At 45.1% G+C, this 21,062-nt stretch overlaps 1 protein-coding gene across 1 annotated transcript in view; it reads left to right on the forward strand.

The window, feature by feature from the left end:
• Positions 1 to 21,062, forward strand: part of LOC110532237 (otogelin-like protein) — a 70,756-nt gene that overhangs the window by 16,314 nt on the left and 33,380 nt on the right. The window contains exons 11-28 of the mRNA XM_090229993.1: positions 407 to 532; positions 620 to 728; positions 804 to 850; positions 984 to 1,129; positions 1,263 to 1,395; positions 1,558 to 1,735; positions 1,852 to 1,976; positions 2,101 to 2,310; positions 5,551 to 5,719; positions 6,239 to 6,313; positions 6,450 to 6,493; positions 6,786 to 6,969; positions 7,769 to 7,876; positions 8,558 to 8,696; positions 14,883 to 15,014; positions 15,286 to 15,432; positions 15,789 to 15,908; positions 16,358 to 16,474. Of these exons, the coding sequence (XP_090086119.1) occupies positions 407 to 532; positions 620 to 728; positions 804 to 850; positions 984 to 1,129; positions 1,263 to 1,395; positions 1,558 to 1,735; positions 1,852 to 1,976; positions 2,101 to 2,310; positions 5,551 to 5,719; positions 6,239 to 6,313; positions 6,450 to 6,493; positions 6,786 to 6,969; positions 7,769 to 7,876; positions 8,558 to 8,696; positions 14,883 to 15,014; positions 15,286 to 15,432; positions 15,789 to 15,908; positions 16,358 to 16,474 (2,309 nt within the window). The remainder of the gene's footprint in view (positions 1 to 406; positions 533 to 619; positions 729 to 803; positions 851 to 983; positions 1,130 to 1,262; positions 1,396 to 1,557; positions 1,736 to 1,851; positions 1,977 to 2,100; positions 2,311 to 5,550; positions 5,720 to 6,238; positions 6,314 to 6,449; positions 6,494 to 6,785; positions 6,970 to 7,768; positions 7,877 to 8,557; positions 8,697 to 14,882; positions 15,015 to 15,285; positions 15,433 to 15,788; positions 15,909 to 16,357; positions 16,475 to 21,062) is intronic.

Below are 21,062 nucleotides of genomic sequence, written 5' to 3' on the forward strand. Positions count from 1 at the left end.
ACTAATTGGTTGATGATGTCATTGAAAACACTTATCTTCCTCTATCTTTCTTATTACAAAACATGGATACGTGCAATTTTCACATATGTTGATGTTGCGGTGGTGCTGGGGATGACTATTAAGTAGAAAAAAATCATCTATTTCCCATTCCGCACAACTAATTCGCAACATATTGTACGAATTGGATTTGTTGCATATCATACAAATTGCCCCAAAAATGATGAGAATAATCTTTTGCATGACGAAACATATCATACGAAATGGATGAGGGAGTACACAACTGGATGATGTAAACGGGGACCCGTTTTGGCTGAAATGTTCTAAAAGTTCTGGAGCATAACATTAACCCCAACCTTTAATTGACAGTTAGCTAACTTATTAAGTTCTTCATTTGACTGTTCCGTAGATGATGGTTGTGAGGAGAGTTTTGTCCATAGAGACTGTATTAGCTGCTGCCCTCCCACCTGTACCTTTGACAAGGAATGTCTAGGAACCAACTTGCACTGTCTGGACGGATGCTACTGCCCTGATGGTACACACAAACACATTTATACACACACGTCGCATGCACACACGCACACACACACTCCATCTCACCCTCTGTGTCCGACTATTTTAGGGTTGATTCTACAGAATGGGACGTGTATAGCAGTGTCTCAGTGTCCTTGTGTCTATCACGGCACCTCATACACACAGGGACACACTCTGGAGCAGGGCTGCAGCGTCTGGTGAGTGTGTGTGTGTGACTTGTGTGTGTGTTCGTGGGTGTGTTTGTGAGTTGCTAACCTGTGGTGTATTTACAGTGTGTGTATGGGGGGAGTGTGGAACTGCACAGAGAACAACTGTACAGGTGAGCTAACTTCTCAAGTCATATGATCAGAAACTCAAATGTTGAATGATCCAATGTCACACCTTTCAATGCCTGCCGGCCTGCCTGCCTGCCTACCTTCTTCTTTCTTTCTCTCTCTATCTCTCTCTCTCAGCGGAGTGTTCAGTAGTCGGTGATGTGTTTGTGACGTCGTTCGATGGGAGGATGTTCCTGCAGCCGGGGGCGTGTCAGTACGTCTTGGTTAAGAGCCGGATTGGCAACAGATTCACTGTTACTGTTCAGTACACCACCTGCACAGAGGTAACACACACAAACACATATTGCAGTATACCACCTTCACATAGGTAACGCACACAATCTGAAACAATCGTGTGTGTGTGTGTGTGTGTGTGTGTGTGTGTGTGTGTGTGTGTGTGTGTGTGTGTGTGTACAGGCCCAGCAGCAGGCGTGTATCCAGTCGGTGACAGTGGTACTGGATGAAAATGTTAGTCACCAGGTGACTCTGACCCGAGAGGGGGAGGTGCTTATAGGGGTCAACCCCGCTCCCACCTTGCCCTACACCAATGGTACGATACAATCAACTTACAATTGATACTCCTTTCATTACTTCGTATAATATGCAGTATGATAAGGATAACATCAGGTATAGAGAGAACAGTAATGGTCCCAACACAGCCTTGTGGAACACCTTATTTAGCTTCAGATTTAATATGTGTTTATGTGAGTAGATGTAGTGGAGGTGCAGAGGCTAACGTCGGTGTTCGTCCAGCTGAGGACCTTGCTTGGACTGCGTCTGCAGTATGACGGCCGTGGTGGGCGCGTCTACCTACAACTGGACAGCCAATGGCGTGGGAACACGCTAGGCCTTTGTGGAACCTTCAACGGAAATCTTCGGGACGACTTCCTGTAAGGAAACTACTTCCTCTCATATTGACCCCTAAATGTTCTTTGGAGAAAAGGTTTAGGGCATTTCTATCTGAGGCAGTTGAGTAAAAATGACATTTTGGCCTGTGTGTGTATAGTTCTCCAGCAGGGATGATAGAGGGGACTCCCCAGCTCCATGCTAACTCCTGGAGGGTCTCATCTGCTTGCTCCGCCCCCATCAACCAGCCAATCATCGACCCCTGTGAGATGAACCAGCACAACGGTAACCTCTCACCCCTGACCTCAAAACTCTAACCCTGACCTCCATTGACTGCTTGATATATCTTCATGTTTTGCTGCAGCCATATCCTCTCAAAAGCTGAGAAGTGTGTGTGTGTGTGTTACAGTGTTCTATGCCTCTCTGTGTGAGGTTTTGATGGGGAGTGTGTTTTCTCCCTGCCATGGTTACGTCAGTCCCAGTGTGTACCAGCAACAGTGTCGCTACCAGGCATGTCGCTGTGGAAACACCTGTCTGTGTACGGCCCTGGCCCACTACACTTACCTCTGCTCCAAACACCATGTTGCAGTCAACTACAGGGCCCACGTCTCAGAGTGCGGTGAGTCTGGGCAGTGGAGAGCTGGAGAATGATATGTCTGTGTGTAGCGGTGGTGTGTCTACACTGTAAAAAGTAGGTTAAGAACACATTTATATTTACATATTACTGCCTATTACTGTAACACCTGACTACAGCAGTATTTGACCCCATATGCATAGCATACAATGACTACATCAAGCTTGTGACTACAAATTTGTTGGATGCATTTGCTGTTTGTTTTGGTTGTGTTTCAGATTATTTTGTGCCTAATAGAAATGAATGGCAAATAATGTATTGTGTCATTTTGAAGTCACTTTTATTGTAAATAAGAACAGAATGTTTCTTAACACTTCTACATTAATGTGAAGGAATCCTGAATAATGATGTGTGAGAAAGTTACAGAGGTATAAATATCATACCCCCCCAAAATGCTAACCTCCCCTGTTAATGTAATTGTAATGGTGAGAGGTTAACATGTCTTGGGGGTAGGATATTTGTGCGTCTGTAACTTTCTCACTCATCATTATTCTAGAGGCCTAAACAAAGACTTCCGAACTGGCCGTGATTACAGGGCAAAACAGACCAAAAGGACTTGGCAAAACACTTAACCTTTTAAGGTTTAAGACTTCCTGCCACTCTGATCTGTTCCATATCCACATGAAATTGTTAGAGCACTACTACCATGTATTGTATCAGTTCAATTGGTACAGCATTCTCACTAATTTACAAGGCACGCTTCAAAATACAGTGCCTTGCGAAAGTATTCGGCCCCCTTGAACTTTGCGACCTTTTGCCACATTTCAGGCTTCAAACATAAAGATATACAACTGTATTTTTTTGTGAAGAATCAACAACAAGTGGGACACAATCATGAAGTGGAACGACATTTATTGGATATTTAAAACTTTTTTAACAAATCAAAAACTGAAAAATTGGGCGTGCAAAATTATTCAGCCCCTTTACTTTCAGTGCAGCAAACTCTCTCCAGAAGTTCAGTGAGGATCTCTGAATGATCCAATGTTGACCTAAATGACTAATGATGATAAATACAATCCACCTGTGTGTAATCAAGTCTCCGTATAAATGCACCTGCACTGTGATAGTCTCAGAGGTCCGTTAAAAGAGCAGAGAGCATCATGAAGAACAAGGAACACACCAGGCAGGTCCGAGATACTGTTGTGAAGAAGTTTAAAGCCGGATTTGGATACAAAAAGATTTCCCAAGCTTTAAACATCCCAAGGAGCACTGTGCAAGCGATAATATTGAAATGGAAGGAGTATCAGACCAATGCAAATCTACCAAGACCTGGCCGTCCCTCTAAACTTTCAGCTCATACAAGGAGAAGACTGATCAGAGATGCAGCCAAGAGGCCCATGATCACTCTGGATGAACTGCAGAGATCTACAGCTGAGGTGGGAGACTCTGTCCATAGGACAACAATCAGTCGTATATTGCACAAATCTGGCCTTTATGGAAGAGTGGCAAGAAGAAAGCCATTTCTTAAAGATATCCATAAAAAGTGTAATTTAAAGTTTGCCACAAGCCACCTGGGAGACACACCAAACATGTGGAAGAAGGTGCTCTGGTCAGATGAAACCAAAATTGAACTTTTTGGCAACAATGCAAAACGTTATGTTTGGCGTAAAAGCAACACAGCTGAACACACCATCCCCACTGTCAAACATGGTGGTGGCAGCACCATGGTTTGGGCCTGCTTTTCTTCAGCAGGGACAGGGAAGATGGTTAAAATTGATGGGAAGATGGATGGAGCCAAATACAGGACCATTCTGGAAGAAAACCTGATGGAGTCTGCAAAAGACCTGAGACTGGGATGGAGATTTGTCTTCCAACAAGACAATGATCCAAAACATAAAGCAAAATCTACAATGGAATGGTTCAAAAATAAACATATCCAGGTGTTAGAATGGCCAAGTCAAAGTCCAGACCTGAATCCAATCGAGAATCTGTGGAAAGAACTGAAAACTGCTGTTCACAAATGGTCTCCATCCAACCTCACTGAGCTCGAGCTGTTTTGCAAGGAGGAATGGGAAAAAATGTCAGTCTCTCGATGTGCAAAACTGATAGAGACATACCCCAAGCGACTTACAGCTGTAATCGCAGCAAAAGGTGGCGCTACAAAGTATTAACTTAAGGGGGCTGAATAATTTTGCACGCCCAATTTTTCAGTTTTTGCTTTGTTAAAAAAGTTTGAAATATCCAATAAATGTCGTTCCACTTCATGATTGTGTCCCACTTGTTGTTGATTCTTCACAAAAAAATACAGTTTTATATCTTTATGTTTGAAGCCTGAAATGTGGCAAAAGGTTGCAAAGTTCAAGGGGGCCGAACACTTTCGCAAGGCACTGTATGTTAATAATCCAGCAACTTTTTCCCCTCCCATAATGCAACATAATTTCCAGAATGATGCACTACATATACAACAAAACCGCAATAAAATCCTTTATTGTTAAATTGTATTGTAATAAAATTGAATATGTAATTATATTTTACAGCAGCATACCAATGAATATTTGGTGTTTTATATCACTTTCACTTGTAATGCCCTTAACAAAGGCGTCTAAACTGGCAATGACTGGCACGCCATGACCTTAGAGAGCCGTTTTATTTTTCTATTTGGTTAGGTCAGGGTGTGATGTGGGGTGGGCATTCTACGTTTTCTGTTTCTATGTTTTGGCCGGGTATGGTTCTCAATCAGGGACAGCTGTCTATCGTTGTTAGGAAACTACTGCCACATTTCAGTTAAATTGGTACAGCACTGACAGGTGCAACAAATATAGCCTCTTACAAGGCATGCCTCAAAATATTTTAATGAGCCAGAAACAACAATACCATGCATCCACTACTGTTCAAAAGGTTTTTGGCGGCACAAAAATACGGTATGGTTCTGTGTTCTGTGTTGTACAGCTTTCTCACTTACGAGTGCAACAAATATAGCTTCTTACAAGGCACACCTCCAAATATGTTAATGAGCCAGACATTCTTTCTCCGTCCACAACATTTTCCCACAATGCACCATCATTTACAGTATGCTACTGTAAATATACAGCAAAATATACAGCACAATTTTACAGCAGTGTAGCGAAATGACATTGAGCCCCCATAATGCATTGCTCTTTACAGTACTGCACTGTAATATAGAATTACAGTAGCTAACTGTATATTTTTGGCTGTAAAGTTACAGCAATTTGTTACAGTGTAGGTGGTGTGACGGAGGTGTTTAACTCAGGTGTGTGTGTGTAGGTGTGGTGTGTATGGGTGGGATGCTGTTCCATTCCTGTGTGTCGTCCTGTGGCCGCTCGTGCCGCTCCCTCTCCAGTGGAGAGACCTGTAACCATGATGACTGTGCTGAGGGGTGTGGCTGCTCAGAGGGCAGTTACTACGATGACGTACGACAACGCTGTGTTCAGCTGTAAGACTCCGCCCCCTTACACATTATCATCTAACATGCATCTTGCCTGGCTACCCAAACCTCTTGCTTCGGTAAAACGCTACGACACGTCCATGGACGTTAGTTTCTTGTCCGCAATGAGTCTGGATCTTAGTATCTCCACGACGATTTCTGGAACGCAAACCCATTCTAACTGTTCTGATAGGTCCCAGAAACTTATGGGTGGGGCTAGAGCCAGAACCCCCGTTTGTAAAGCAGCATTTAGAAAATTCATCATAGGCTTTGATACCCGATTGCTTAGAAATGATTAAATCGCTGTTGACTTTGTTTTGTACAACAACCCAAATTTCGACATCACCACAAACGATTTCAGTGATGGCAGTCTCAGACTGAAGTATGTAGCAAACATAGAGCAGCGGAAGAATTCTGAGTAGTCAGGCAAGTATGCACCATAATCTTGATCAAAAGCACATTATCATCATCATCATCAAACACATAGGACTTGACCCTCCCATCATCCTCTCCTCTTTTCTCTCTCAGGTCTCAGTGTCATTGCTACTCTATTGGCGGAGTGTCCCAGCCAGGGGAGGTGTCCTTCAGCGCCGCCGGCCCTTGGTAAGCAGCCACACATACACTAGCCATGGTACATAGAGAGGTTATAGAGAGTTCACTTCACAGACATAACGCCCTTCAAACAATCTCCCTGATTGAAATGTTTATTCTCTTCTCCCGCTCTGTCTCCCATCAACAGCCTTTGCAGGAATGGAAGGATGGAGTGTGTACCAGAAGAAAGAGGTAAACCCACCATCCCTCTCTTATTCAGGGTGGCAGGTAGCCTAGTGGTTAGAGCAGTGGGCCAGTAACTGAAATGTTGCTAGATCAAATCCCCGAGCTGACAAGTTAAAAATCTGTCATTCTGCCCATGAACAAGGCAGTTGACCCACTGGTCCTAGGCCATCATTTGTTCTTAACTGACTTGCCTAGTTAAATAAAGTTTTTTTATTTTCCTCTCCATCCATCCATCCATCCATCCATCCATCCATCAACAAAGCTCTGTTTCTGAATGACTTCTGTCTTTGTGTTTTAGAGCCGGAGCGAGGCCAGTGTCCGGAGGGAAAGGTGTTCCACGGCTGTTCTGAGCCCCAGGGGGTCCAGGGGGTGGTGGCTTGGCGAGGAGGTGTGGCCTGTGAGCTCACCTGTCGGAACCTGATGTTGAACCTCACCTGTCCTCCCACCACACCCTGCATACCTGGCTGTGTCTGCCCACCTGGGTAGGGTGTGTGTCTGTGTGTTAGTTTAACTATTTAAAAAACCCTGGAGTCGATTGGCACACCCTTGCGTCAAAGTAATTAACATGATAAAAAAAATCCCCATCAAAATCCATCTGTTAGAAATATCAGTTTTTTCGTATGGGCTGCGTCTCAATCCAACACATCCTCCAATGTTGGCCTTCCGCATCTGCTGTGGAAAGTGGCAGAGCTACAGTGCTGTTTGTCAGACCTGGAGACATCCTGAAAATCGGTCTTCTCATGAAAAAACATCTGTAGCGTCCGAATGGTTTGGCCTACAAACTATGGAAAGATAAGGCTCACGAAGATGATGGTGTTCTCCGTTTTGTAACATCCAAACCGTTTAGGGTACAAACTAATATCAGGGGAGGGGAGACTCATTCTATGACCCCCACAAGTGTCACAGGACTCGTCCAAAGGTAACCCAGTACCGGTTGAAAAAGTAGTTTTGGAAGTAGTATGGAAGTAGTTTTGTGCCGCAAGGAATGTGCTATTCAATGCATTTTCTATGAGCTATGGCAGTAAAGGCCAAATTCAATATTTTATCAAATAATGTTTTTAGATACTTTTTTTTATACCTGCAGGGGTCCTAAAATTCCAAATCAAATAGTTAAATGATCCATGGTATGACCATCTTAAAACAATTCCGTATGTTAGCTTAATATTACCCCCCCAGGCTTAGATTTTCAACACAGAAAAAAGTACTTTATTAGCACACACATGCTTGAGCCCTGATTGTTGTAATGGTTCTACCTGACTGTGTGTATGTGTGTGTGTGTAGGCTGGTTCTGCACCGTGGGGAGTGTTACTACCCAGAGAACTGTCCCTGTGCCTGGCTGGGCCTGGAGTATCTGCCAGGAGAGACCGTCGACACCCCCTGTTACAGATGGTAAGACCCTCCCATCCCTTAAAGGAAAACTCTACCCAAAAACAATAGTTTGGTATTTGTTTCATTAGTCCATTATTGATGAAGTCCAAAATGTTTTGCATGTCAGAAATAACGTTTTCAAGATATAACTTTCATAATACAGAAATACAGCCGGTATGATGCACATTGATTCAGTACTGGTACTCCTTCTACATTATATAGCCTCGTTATTGTTATTTTATTGTGTTACTATTTCCTTTTTTATTTAGAAAATATTTGTCATACTTTTTAACTCTGTATTGTTGGGAATGGGCTCGTAAGTAAGCATTTCACTGTAAAATCTTCACATGTTGTATTCGGTGTATGGGACCAATAAAATTTGATTTAATTTGATGCCGGCTGTATTTCTGTATTTTGAAAGATATATCTTGAAAACTTGATTGCTGACACGCAAAACATTTAGGGACTATATCAACAATGGACTAATGAAACAAATACCAAAATATTGTTTGTTGGTGTTTTTCCATTAAGGATTGTTAAATGCTGTTAACATGAAAAAAATAGAGCGCTAGTATCCTAAATATTGTTCAAATGCTCAATTGTGTTTCATTTACTGTCTTCTCTTTGTCTTTATTTTTGTCTGTATGTTTTCCTCCCCCTCTGTCTATCTATCTATCTCTCCCTGTCTCTGTCTCTCTCCAGTGTGTGTCACCGGGGGTATTTTAACTGTAATTACTCTCCGTGTCCGGCAGTATGTACGGTCTACAGCGACAGACACTACCACACCTTCGACGGCCTGGAGTATGACTATCACTCGGACTGTCAGGTCTACTTACTCAAGGTGTGTGTGTGTGTGTTTTTTTATGAACCTTTATTGAACCAGGGAAACCCACTGAGCCCAGAGTTTCATTTCCAATGGTGCCCTGAGAACAGCAGTTCAAGCAATGTGAGCATGATCACAAAACAATTACAGTTGCATAATTTCAAATCAATTACGTTACATTCAAAGGGGCAGTAAGTAGAAACAAATACATACAATCAATCAAAACAAGTGCACTTTTCATAATACATTTTTTTTTCTCCCTAAATTCACCTTTTGGGACCAAAGAATAAAGTTTTAGAGTGACCTGTAGGTCATTCCAGGACGGCGGGGCATAGTAACTGAAAGCAGCCTTCCCTAACTCAGAGGAGACCTGTGGAACCTCTTGTACCAACCAGTCTAGAAACGGAGTCTATTTGCTTACTAGATTTCCAATTTAGAAGTGAGGTGAAGTAGTATGGGAGTTTCTGGAGAAATGCTTTATACACTGCTCAAAAAAATAAAGGGAACACTAAAATAACACATCCTAGATCTGAATGAATGAAATATTCTTATTCAATACTTTTTTCTTTACATAGTTGAATGTGCTGACAACAAAATCACACAAAATGTATCAATGGAAATCAAGGAGGTCGGGATTTGGAGTGGAAAACCACACTACAGGCTGATCCAACTTTGATGTAATGTCCTTAAAACAAGTCAAAATGAGGCTCAGTAGTGTGTGTGGCCTCCACGTGCCTGTATGACCTCCCTACAATGCCTGGGCATGCTCCTGATGAGGTGGCGGATGGTCTCCTGAGGGATCTCCTCCCAGACATGGACTAAAGCATCCAATTGGATTCAGGTCTGGGGAACGGGCACGCCAGTCCATAGCATCAATGCCTTCCTCTTGCAGGAACTGCTGACACACTCCAACCACATGAGGTCTAGCATTGTCTTGCATTAGGAGGAACCCAGGGCCAACCGCACCAGCATATGGTCTCACAAGGGGTCTGAGGATCTCATCTCGGTACCTAATGGCAGTCAGGCTACCTCTGGCGAGCACATGGAGGGCAGTGTGGCCCTCCAAAGAAATGCCACCCCACACCATGACTGACCCACCGCCAAACCGGTCATGCTGGAGGATGTTGCAGGCAGCAGAACGTTCTCCACGGTGTCTCCAGACTCTGTCACGTCTGTCACATGTGCTCAGTGTGAACCTGCTTTCATCTGTGAAGAGCACAGCGAGCTAGTGGCGAATTTGCCAATCTTGGTGTTCTCTGGCAAATGCCAAACGTCCTGCACGGTGTTGGGCTGTAAGCACAACCCCCACCTGTGGACGTCGGGCCCTCATACCACCCTCATGGAGTCTGTTTCTGACCGTTTGAGCAGACACATGCACATTTGTGGCCTGCTGGAGGTCATTTTGCAGGGCTCTGGCAGTGCTCCTCCTGCTCCTCCTTGCACAAAGGCGGAGGTAGCGGTCCTGCTGCTGGGTTGTTGCCCTCCTACGGCCTCCTCCACGTCTCCTGATGTACTGGCCTGTCTCCTGGTAGCGCCACCATGCTCTGGACACTACATTGACAGACACAGCCAACCTTCTTGCCACAGCTCGCATTGATGTGCCATCCTGGATGAGCTGCACTACCTGAGCCACTTGTGTGGGTTGTAGACTCCGTCTCATGCTACCACTAGAGTGAAAGCACCGCCAGCATTCAAAAGTGACCAAAACATCAGCCAGGAAGCATAGAAACTGAGAAGTGGTCTGTGGTCACCACCTGCAGAACCACTCCTTTATTGGGGGTGTCTTGCTAATTGCCTATAATTTCCACCTGTTGTCTATTCCATTTGCACAACAGCATGTGACATTTATTGTCAATCAGTGTTGCTTCCTAAGTGGACAGTTTGATTTCACAGAAGTGTGATTGACCTGGAGTTACATTGTGTTGTTTAAGTGTTCCCTTTATTTTTTTGAGCAGTGTATATGAATAATAGCTAATGTTGGGCCCTTCTGGTAGTCAAAGCCTCCCAGCCAACAGAACTATAAGAAACAATGATGTGTACAGAAATTATCACCAGTGGTGAAACGTAAAGCTGAGTGATAGACTGAATCTAGAGGTTTTAACACAGTGTTGCTTGATCAATTTTCCTCCTATTTTCAAAAGTGAGACAAGATTTATTTATTTACATGAAACCAATCTTTACTCACAACTTTTTGTCAGCTTATCAATGTGTGTTTTAATGTACAACTTATCCAAATACCTACATACTTATAATGCAGGTCTAGCTCAATTTGGGCTCCTGTCAAAGTACAGATACAGGTCTTTAGGATCAATTTGACAAGAGCTGGAGACATAAACTTGGTTTTATCAACATTTAACACTAATTTAAGATCGGTGAGCGATTCTTGAATTGAATTAAAGCTATGCAGAAGGTGGTGAATGGCTTGCTGCACTGAGGGGGCACGGGAATAAATATATGTGTCATCCACATAGAGATGTAAGCCCCAGTTAGGGCAGCGCAGTGCTGTTTCCTACCCTGTGCATTAACTATGTCATGTATGACTAGAGAAGCAGCCAAGATGGTGCTGTGTCCTGGCCTAAAGCCTGACTGATGAGTATTCAGGATACATTTTCTATTTGAAATGGACTGCAGCTTACCAAGAGTTCAAATATTTTCACTAGACATGAAAGTTTTGAAATTGGGAAATAATTATTAAGATTGCAGGGATCACCTCCTTTATGAAGCGGGAGAACAAGGGCTGCCTTCCACGCCTTAGTAATAGTAACCAAGAGAATGGATATATAAAAAATATATGTCAAGAGCTCCATAATCAGAGGTGCAGTAAACTGTTGAAGACATGGGTCAAGCATGTCTGCCCCAGTGTAGTTTTTTAACATCAATAGCTAAGAGAGTGTCCAGAACATCCCTACTAGTGACTTGCCGAAGAGAGAACAGTGGGTCACCATTTACAGTAGCAGGCAAGTCTGATTAAACAGGGTTGCATCAGAGATTAGCTTGTATTATGTTCATGAACAGTATTTTCAGAGTTGTCCTTATTGCTGCTATTTCCCCTTTCAAAAAAATGTCCTGCTGCAATAAAATGTTGGTTAACTCATCAGTTATTTCAGTTTTGTCTGCTATAATATTGGGAGTTCAAATCAAATCAAATCTTATTTGTCACATACACATGGTTAGCAGATGTTAATGCGAGTGTAGCGAACCTTATTGGGCTGAAAGGTGTGGCTGCTTATTTTTATTGATTTAATAGCCTTCCAAAACTTAGCTGGATTGCCACGAGGGTCAGATATGGAATTCATTAAATAGTTAGATTTAGCCCTTTTTACAGAAGAAGTAAATATATTTCTAAGTTATCTGAAGGTGAGCCAGTCAGCAGAGCTACCATTGTGTCTGGCTTCAGACCAAGCTTGGTTCCTTAGCTGAATTAACTCATCAAGTTCACGCGTGAACCGTGGATTGGCTCTATCTTTCATTCTTAATCTCTTCATAGGAGCATGTTTATCAGATGAAGAGATAAACATACTAAAGAATTGTTCAAGGTCAAGTTCTGCTTCCGGAGTGTAATTAACACTAAGTAAGACTCAATGGTTAAGGTCATGTCAGAACCCTACTCATGGAAGTGTTTAAAGTTTCTCTTAGCAGTAAGGCGTGGTTGAGTTTTAGGCAACTTTGTGTTTCTGACACGGACTTTGGGACAGTGGTCACTGAGGTCCCATAGCAAAGACACCGCTAGTTAAGTATTTAGGAGGGTTATTTGTAAGTATGAAATCAATCAGAGTTGATTTAGCAGGATTCTCTACATTCAAACAAATGGGCTCTGAAATCAGTTGGACTAAGTTCGGATCAGTACATGCTGATTTAAGACAATCAGACGAGGGAGTAAGCTAATCGAGATTCAGACCTCCCGATATCACTATTTCAGAGGCTATTAATGGAGCTAGTTTCTGCCGCTGTGGTGTAGGGAGGTCGATAGATCCCAGCAACATAGAAATTAATATTCTGAGAAATAACATTTATAACTAGTAGCTCAACTAGTAGGTCACCTTAAAGTTGTTTTTCATATACATTTCGACACCACCACCCTTCTTTGTCCTATCACATCTGTAAACTTTTTAATCATGAAGTGCAATGGAATTATCATCAACAGAGCTTTTTAACCATGTTTCAGAGCACACTAAAATGTTGGGATTTGTATCCCGGACCCAAATGTCCAACATGTCCATCTTGGAGATAATACTTTGTACATTAATTTGCATTAGCCAAAGCCTCGTTTTAAAGTCTGCTGGAGAGTGTACAGTTGGAGACTAGCAGAGCTAACAGTACTAATGGGGGGAAATAGCTCAACAAGATTACTGATTTTAGCAGCCCTAGAACTGAGAGAATTTCTAACAGACCGTACACGGGACTGAATAGTAATAATGGGAATTATCTAGGGGCTTGGGCTGTCAGAGAGTCACTGGGTTAGCGACTGTGCAATGTTTGAAGAGAGCCGCTCTGCTCCTCGGCCGTTTGTGTGTGTGTGTGCGTGTGCGTGTGTGTGTGTAGGCAGATTGGGATCAGGGAAAGGGGATCCAAGGAGTTTCTTTAATCTGGGAACGATTTTTAATTAGAGCGACTGAGGTAAGCAAAGCTGTAGCAACACACACACACACACACACCTGAGTAACACAAAGAGAGGCCTGTTCGCGGCAGACTCCCAGGGATATACAATTAGAATGAGCAGGACGTTGGGACATTCCAGTTCTAATCAAGGTTCTGTGGTGGCTGGACTGGCAGCCATATTAGGTGTTCCATCTAATGCTGATCACATCACATTTCCCTGTTCTGTTGTCTATTATTTTACTCAGGGCTATGAGCTGGGGTAAGCATTAAGTCACCCGATCCTTCCGGAAACAGATATGCCTTTTAACTGACAGGTACACTAAGATACACTACATGGCCAAAAGCTTGTCGAACATCTCATTCCAAAATCATGGGCATTAATATGGAGTTGGTCCCCCCTTTTCTGCTACAACAGCCTCCACTTTTCTGGGAAAGCTTTCCACTAGATGGTAGAACATTGCTGCGGAGGCTTGCTTCCATTCAGCCACAAGAGCATTAGTGAAGTTGGACACTGATGTTGGGCGATTAGGCCTGGCTCGCAGTCGGCGTTCCAATTCATCCCAAAGGTGTTCGATGGGGTTGAAGTACTTCCACACCGATCTCGACAAAACATTTCTGTATGGACCTCGCTTTGTGCACGGTGGCATTATCATGCTGAAACAGGAAAGAGCCTTTGCCACAAAGATGGAAGCACAGAATTGTCTAGAATGTCATTGTATCCTGTAGCATTAAGATTTACCTTCACTAGAGTTAAGGGGCCTATCCATGAACGCAGGTAGCGTTCTCCTGGCATCTGCCAAACCCAGATTCTTCAGTCGGACTGCCAGATGGTGAAGCGTGATTCAGATAACTTGTTTCAACTGCTCCAGAGTCCAATGACGGCGAGCTTTACACCACTCCAGCCGATGCTTGGCATTGCACATGGTGATCGTAGGTTTGTGTGCTGATGTTGCTTCCAGAGGCAGTTTGGAACTCAGTAGTCAGTGTTGCAACTGAGGACAGACGATTACGCACTTCAGCACTCTGTCATCCCGTTCTGTGAGCTTGTGTGGCTTACCACTTCGCGGCTGAGTCGTTCTTGTTCCGAGACGTTTCCACTTCACAATAACAGTACTTGACCGGGGCAGCTCTATGATGGTGCCATGTTGAAAGTCACTGAGCTCTTCAGTACATGCCATTCTACTACCAATGTTTGTCTATGGAGATTGCATGGCGGTGTGCTCGATTTTATACACCTGTCAGCAATGGGTATGGCTTAAATAGCTGAATCCACTCATTTGAAGGGGTGTCCGCATACTTTTGTAATTATATAGTGTATGTCAGCTCTTTTCATGACTTTGCTATCTGCATCGTTCAGTACGTTCCCTACCCTGAATGTGATGTTGCTACTGTAAATGTCAGAGTCCCCCAGAGGAGGAACAGTGAGCGCCAGGAATCCACTCTATCAGCCCTGGGGACAGACCTGCACACCACAAACAGTACTCTTTCCCCAGAGTATAGATGAAGTGGAGTCCATAGTAGCTCGGGATAAGGACTGCTCTCTCTGTTGCTCGCTCTCTCTCTCTCTCTCTCTCTCTCTCTCTCTATCTCTCTCTCTCTCTCCAGAGTATAGATGGTGAGGTGTCCATCGTGGCCCAGAATAAGGATTGTTATCAGAGTGGGATCGTCTGTATGAAGATGCTGGTCATCCATGTTGGATTCACCAAGATTTACTTCAACGACAACTCAGGCCAGCCTGTGCGCATCACACACATACACGCACACCAACCTTTCCCTTCTCACTCTAAAACCTCAAAGTCCATGAGCGCTCCCTGGTGGGCAGCACTAACCCTCATTTAGGACTAGCTAGAATCTCTTACTGATCTGATAGCCGCTATAACAAACATATTATTTGAGTTTATGTGTTTGGTATGTGTGACACTCCTGATGTGTTCTAACCAAGGTCTGGTCCGGTGTGTGTGTGTGTGTGTGTGTGTGTGTGTGTGTGTGATCTCTTCTCTTCTTCCAGAGCCCCTCCAGTGTGGTAGGTAAGGGGTCAGAGTTTGAGCTGTGGTCAGCAGGCTACTACACAGCCATCCACTTCCCCAAACAGGACCTGACCGTTCTCTGGGACCGCAAGACAACCGTGCACATCAGAGCTGGACCACAGTGGAAGGTCAGGATACTTTTACCGCTCACACACTCTCACTCTCTCTCTCTCTCTCTCTCTCTCTCTCTCCCCCCCTCTCTCTCTCTCTCTCTCTCTCTCTCTCTCTCTCTCTCGCTCTCTCTCACTCACTCTCTCTCTGTCTCTCTCTCTCTCTCTCCCCCTCTCTCTCTCTCTCTCTCTCTCTCTCTCTCTCTCTCTCGCTCTCTCTCACTCACTCTCTCTCTCTCTCTCTCTCTCTCTCTCTCTCTCTCTCTCTCACCAGAACTGAGTTGGAACACTCACACACACACACACCCACCCCCACCCCTATTCCGTCTTTTTCTTTCTCGCATCTCCCTCTTTCTCCCCCTGTCTGTCTCTAGGGTCTCCTGAGTGGTCTGTGTGGGAACTTTGACAGTGTGACGGTGAATGACATGACCACGTCCAGTCACATGGAGGTCAGCAATGCTCAGGGCTTTGGAGACAGCTGGGCTCTGGGACAGGTACACACACACACGCAAAGTGGAATTGTAAACTCCGAACCATCTGCTCTAACTCCCACTTGGAACGATAACAACTGAACTAAACAGATTCACAGCGATTTTTTGATTTCTTTCTAATGATACAAATGATGCCTAGAGTAATGAATACCAGCTGGCTAAAAGGGGGAACATTTCCATTTCATGTTCTTGGTCTTTAGTTGGGAAAGTGAAAGAGGTCTATTACCCCGCCCCTACCCTTATTCCACCCCCCCCCCCGCTTCCACCCTTCAACCCAGTCTCCTGCGTCTCTAGGGCCTACCTGTGATATTTAAGAGAAATCAGACACCCACTCACTCTGTGCATGTGTGTGTGTGTGTGTGTGTGTGTGTGTGTGTGTGTGTGTGTGTGTGTGTGTGCGTGTGTGTGTGTGTCTGCGTGCGTGCGTGTGTGTGTGTGCGTGCGTGTGTCAGTGTGAGAGTGACTATGTGGTGAAGAGAGCGTGTGAAGGAGACCTGGGTAGACAGCCGTACGCCAAGAGAGAGTGTGCACTACTCTACAGTGACATCTTTATCCCCTGTCACAACGTGGTGAGTACACACACACCCACACTGGGGAGTGGGTTATGGGAACGATTCTTATCTGCTCTCAGTAAACATGCTCTACTCTCAGGAGATATACACTAATGGACACACACATACAGGGTTCAGGTTAAATGTGGGCGGCAGGTAGCCTACAGTCTTAGAAAAAAGGGTTCCAAAAGCGTTCTTCGGCTGTACACATAGGATAACTCTTTTTGGTTCCAGGGTTCTAGGGATTCTACCTGGAACCAAATGGGTTCTACCTGCAACCAAAAAAGGTTCTTCAAAGGGTTTTCCTATGGGGACAGCCAAAGAACCCTTTAAGGTTCTAGATAGCACCTTTTTTTCTAAGTGTAGCCGTTAGAGCATTAGGCCAGTAACCAAAAGGTTGCTGGTTGGAATCTCCAAACCGACAAGGTGAAAACTCTGTCGATGTGCCCTTGAGCAAGGCACTTAACCCTTATTGCTCCAGTGTCACCAATATAATGGCAGACCCTGGCCATGGCCCCACTCTCCAAGGGTGTCTCAGGGGGAGTTGGGATATGCAAAAAAACAAATATAAGCACCCACCAAATTATTATTAAATGTGTGCGGGAGGTGGATATTGGAGGTTGTGTGCTCTTATTCTCTAAGCGGCCAACAGATGGTGCTGAATGACACCATCTGCTTACAAATTGAATAATAAAACAATAACAAGAGTGACCCTTATTAAGCTGACAGTTTTAGTAAGATAATGTATGTGAAGGTTTATTTAAAAAAATATTATTGTTTATTGGGTGTAATTTGTTGTCATGACAAAGACTGCACACATGCATACCATGCATCTCTAATGTCTAATCTGTGTAGGGCCATAAGCAAACAAGAAAATGCACATGCAGAGGCAACGCTACTCATTGCCGGTGATTTTAATGCAGGGAACATGGAATCTGTTTTACCTAATTTTTACCAGAATGTCACCTGTGCAACTAGAGGCGACAAAACTCCTCACCTTTACTCCACACAAAGAAATGCATACAAGGCTTTCCCTCGCCCTCCCTGGCAAATCTGACCATAACTCTATCCTCCATATTCCTGCTTACAAGCCAAAATTCAAACAAGAAGTACAAGAGACACACTTAATACGGAAGTGGCCCAATGAATCAGATGCTAAGCTACATCACTGTTTCACTAGCAAAGACTGGAATATGTTCCAGGATTCATCCAATAACATTGAGGAGTTTACCACATCAGGCACCGGCTTCATTAGTAAGTGGATCGACGACGACGTGCCCACATTGACTGTACATAAAGTACAAATCCCAACCAGAAGCCATGGATTACAGGCAACATCCTTACTGAGCTAAAGGCTAGAACTGTTGCTTTCAAGGTGCAGGACACTAATACGGACACTTATAAGAAATCCTGCTATGACCTCTGACGACCCATCAAACAGGCAAAGCATCAATACAGGACTAAGATTGAATCCTACTAGGCCAGCTCTGACAATCGTTGGATGTGGCAGGACTTGCAAACAATCACGGATTACAAAGGGAAACCCAACCGCGAGCAGCTCGGTGACATAAGCCTACCAGATGAGCTAAATGCCTTCTATGCTCGCTTTGATGCAAGCAACACTGAATCAAGCATGAGAGCACCAGCTGTTCCGGACAACTGTGATCTCGCTCTCCGTGGCCAATGTGGATAAGACCTTTAACCCTTTGACGCGTACAAACACACAGGTGTGATCATTCTACAGTGGTCCCTGCAGCATACGCTCAAACCGGTGTGATTAGAACACTTGATTAGAACATCTAGCATTTGAGCTGGCCATACCGTTTTTTCACATAATTTTTTTTCACAAACACAGTCTTTATAACTGTCACGTTCTGACCATAGTTCTGTTATTTTATCTTTGTTTTAGTATGGTCAGGGCGTGAGTTAGGTGGGCAGTCTATGTTTGTTTTTCTATGTTGGTTTTTGAGTTCGGCCTAGTATGGTTCTCAATCAGAGGCAGCTGTCAATTGTTGTCCCTGATTGAGAATCATACTTAGGTAGCCTGGGTTTCAGTTTTGGGTTGTGGGTGTTTGTCTTCCGTGTCAGTGTTTGTCGCCACACGGGACTGTTTCGTTCATTTCACGTTTATTGTTTTGTATTTCGTAGTGTTCAGTTTATGTTTTAAAATAAACATTATGGACACTTACCACGCTGCGTTTTGGTCCTCCGATCCTTCTCGCTTCTCCTCCTCAGAAGAGGAGGACGAGATCCCTTACAGAAACACCCACCAACCAAGGACCAAGTAGCGTGGTAACGGGCAGCAGCAGCGGCTAAAAACACAGGACTCCTGGACATGGGAGGAGATTCTGGACGGCAAGGGACCATGGGCACAGCCAGGGGAATATCGCCACCCCAAAGCAGAGCTGGAGGCAGCGAAAGCAGAGAGGCACCGGTATGAGGAGGCAGCCCCAAAAATTTCTCGGGGGAGGCACACGGGGAGTGTGGCGAAGTCAGGTAGGAGACCTGCGCCAACTTCCCGTGCTTACCGGAGAGAGAGAGGGACCAGGCAGGCACCGTGTTATGCAGTGGAGCGCACGGTGTCCCCTGTGCGGGTGCATAGCTCGGTGCGGTACATTGCAGCACCTCGTATCGGCCAGGCTAGAGTGAGCATCGAGCCAGGTGCCATGAAGCCGGCTCAGCGCATCTGGTCTCCAGTGCGTCTCCTCGGGCCGGTGTACATGGCACCAGCCTTACGCATGGTGTCCCCGGTTCGCCAGCACAGCCCAGTGCGGGCTATTCCACCTCGCCTCACTGGCCTGGCTACGGGGAGCATTCAACCAGGTAAGGTTAGGCAGGCTCGGTGCTCAAGAGCTCCAGTGCGCCTTCACGGTCCGGTCTGTCCGGTGCCACCTCCACGTACCAGCCCTCCGGTGGCAGCCCCCCGCACCAGGCTGTCTCTCTGTCTTCTCCCTACAGGTGCTACCGCCTGTCCAGCGCTGCCAGAGCCTTCCTCCTCTCCAGCGCTGCCAGAGTCTCCCGTCTGTCCTGAGCTGCCAGAGACGCCAGTCTGTCCTGAGCTGCCAGAGCCTGCAGTCTGTCCTGAGCTGCCAGAGCCGCCAGTCTGTTCCGAGCTGCCAGAGCCGTCAGTCTGTCCTGAGCCGTCAGTCAGCCAGGAGCTGCCAGAGCCGTCAGTCAGCCAGGAGCTGCAAGAGCCGTCAGTCAGCCAGGAGCTGCCAGAGCCGTCAGTCAGCCAGGAGCTGCCAGAGCCGTCAGTCAGCCAGGACCTGCCAGAGCCGTCAGTCAGCCAGGAGCTGCCAGAGCCGTCAGTCAGCCAGGAACTGCCAGAGCTGCCTGTCACGCCGGCGATGCCAGAATCGCCCTTCACTCTAGCGCTGCTCCCGTCCATTCGGGACCCGTGGCGTGGGTCCCCAGTCCAAGGTCGGCGGCGAGGGTCACCGCTCTAAACAGGCCACGGAGGCGGGCTAAGAGGCACAAAAAAACTATGGTGAAGTGGGGTCCACGTCCCGCGCCAGAGCCGCCACCGCTGACAGACGCTCACCCAGACCCTCCCCTATAGGTTCAGGTTTTGCGGCCGGAGTCCGCACCTTTGGGGGGGGGGGGGTACTGTCACTCTCACGTTCTGACCATAGTTCTGTTATTTTATCTTTGTTTTAGTATGGTCAGGGCGTGAGTTGGGTGGGCAGTCTGTTTGTTTTTTTATGTTGGTTTTTGAGTTCGGCCTAGTATGGTTCTCAATCAGAGGCAGCTGTCAATTGTTGTCCCTGATTGAGAATCATACTTAGGTAGCCTGGGTTTCAGTTTTGGGTTGTGGGTGTTTGTCTTCCGTGTCAGTGTTTGTCGCCACACGGGACTGTTTCGTTCATTTCACGTTTATTGTTTTGTATTTCGTAGTGTTCAGTTTATGTTTTAAAATAAACATTATGGACACTTTCCACGCTGCGTTTTGGTCCTCTGATCCTTCTCGCTTCTGAGGAGGACGAGATCCTTTACAATAACGCTATGTCCTCAATGTGAGCAGTTTATTTTTGCATGCAATGTGCACAGAAGTAGCAACAGTGTACCACAATTCTCATTCATATCAGAGAAATGTAGGCTACGTTAGTCCTAGTGCTAACTGAATAAAGAGGGAGCTAACGCAAACTGTCATATTTAGCTAACTCTCAGCTGATAGAAACCATAATATGAATTAGCTAATAGCAGTTACTATTTACAATTAATCAAATCACGGATGAGCTCACCAGTGATTGAAGTAATTGAGTAAAACACTTTCTAAAATACTAATGTAATCCGACGGTGGGCAGAGTTTGTGCGCACCGCCATGTTTGTTTTTCTGTGTCAACCAAAGATAAGAAGAGATGACAAGATGAGTTGGGTCTGTTTGCGGTATGCATTTCGAAGGCGAAAGGGGCTGTGTCATCTACCATCATTTACTTCCCATCATTCTCTTCCTGAAGTTTACTCGAAAGACGAGTGAACCATCCCTTCACCTCATTTTCTATAATATCTTTGGTTTGACAGACATTTACGTGACAACCAGAATGTATTGAATGATGTCAACAAACATTGCTCCACACATAGCCGGCAAATAGCTTAGCATTAGCTC

The sequence above is a fragment of the Oncorhynchus mykiss genome, chromosome 1, assembly GCF_057628025.1.
Source record: "Oncorhynchus mykiss isolate SJ-2025 chromosome 1, ASM5762802v1, whole genome shotgun sequence".
NCBI classification, from domain to species: Eukaryota; Metazoa; Chordata; class Actinopteri; order Salmoniformes; family Salmonidae; genus Oncorhynchus; species Oncorhynchus mykiss.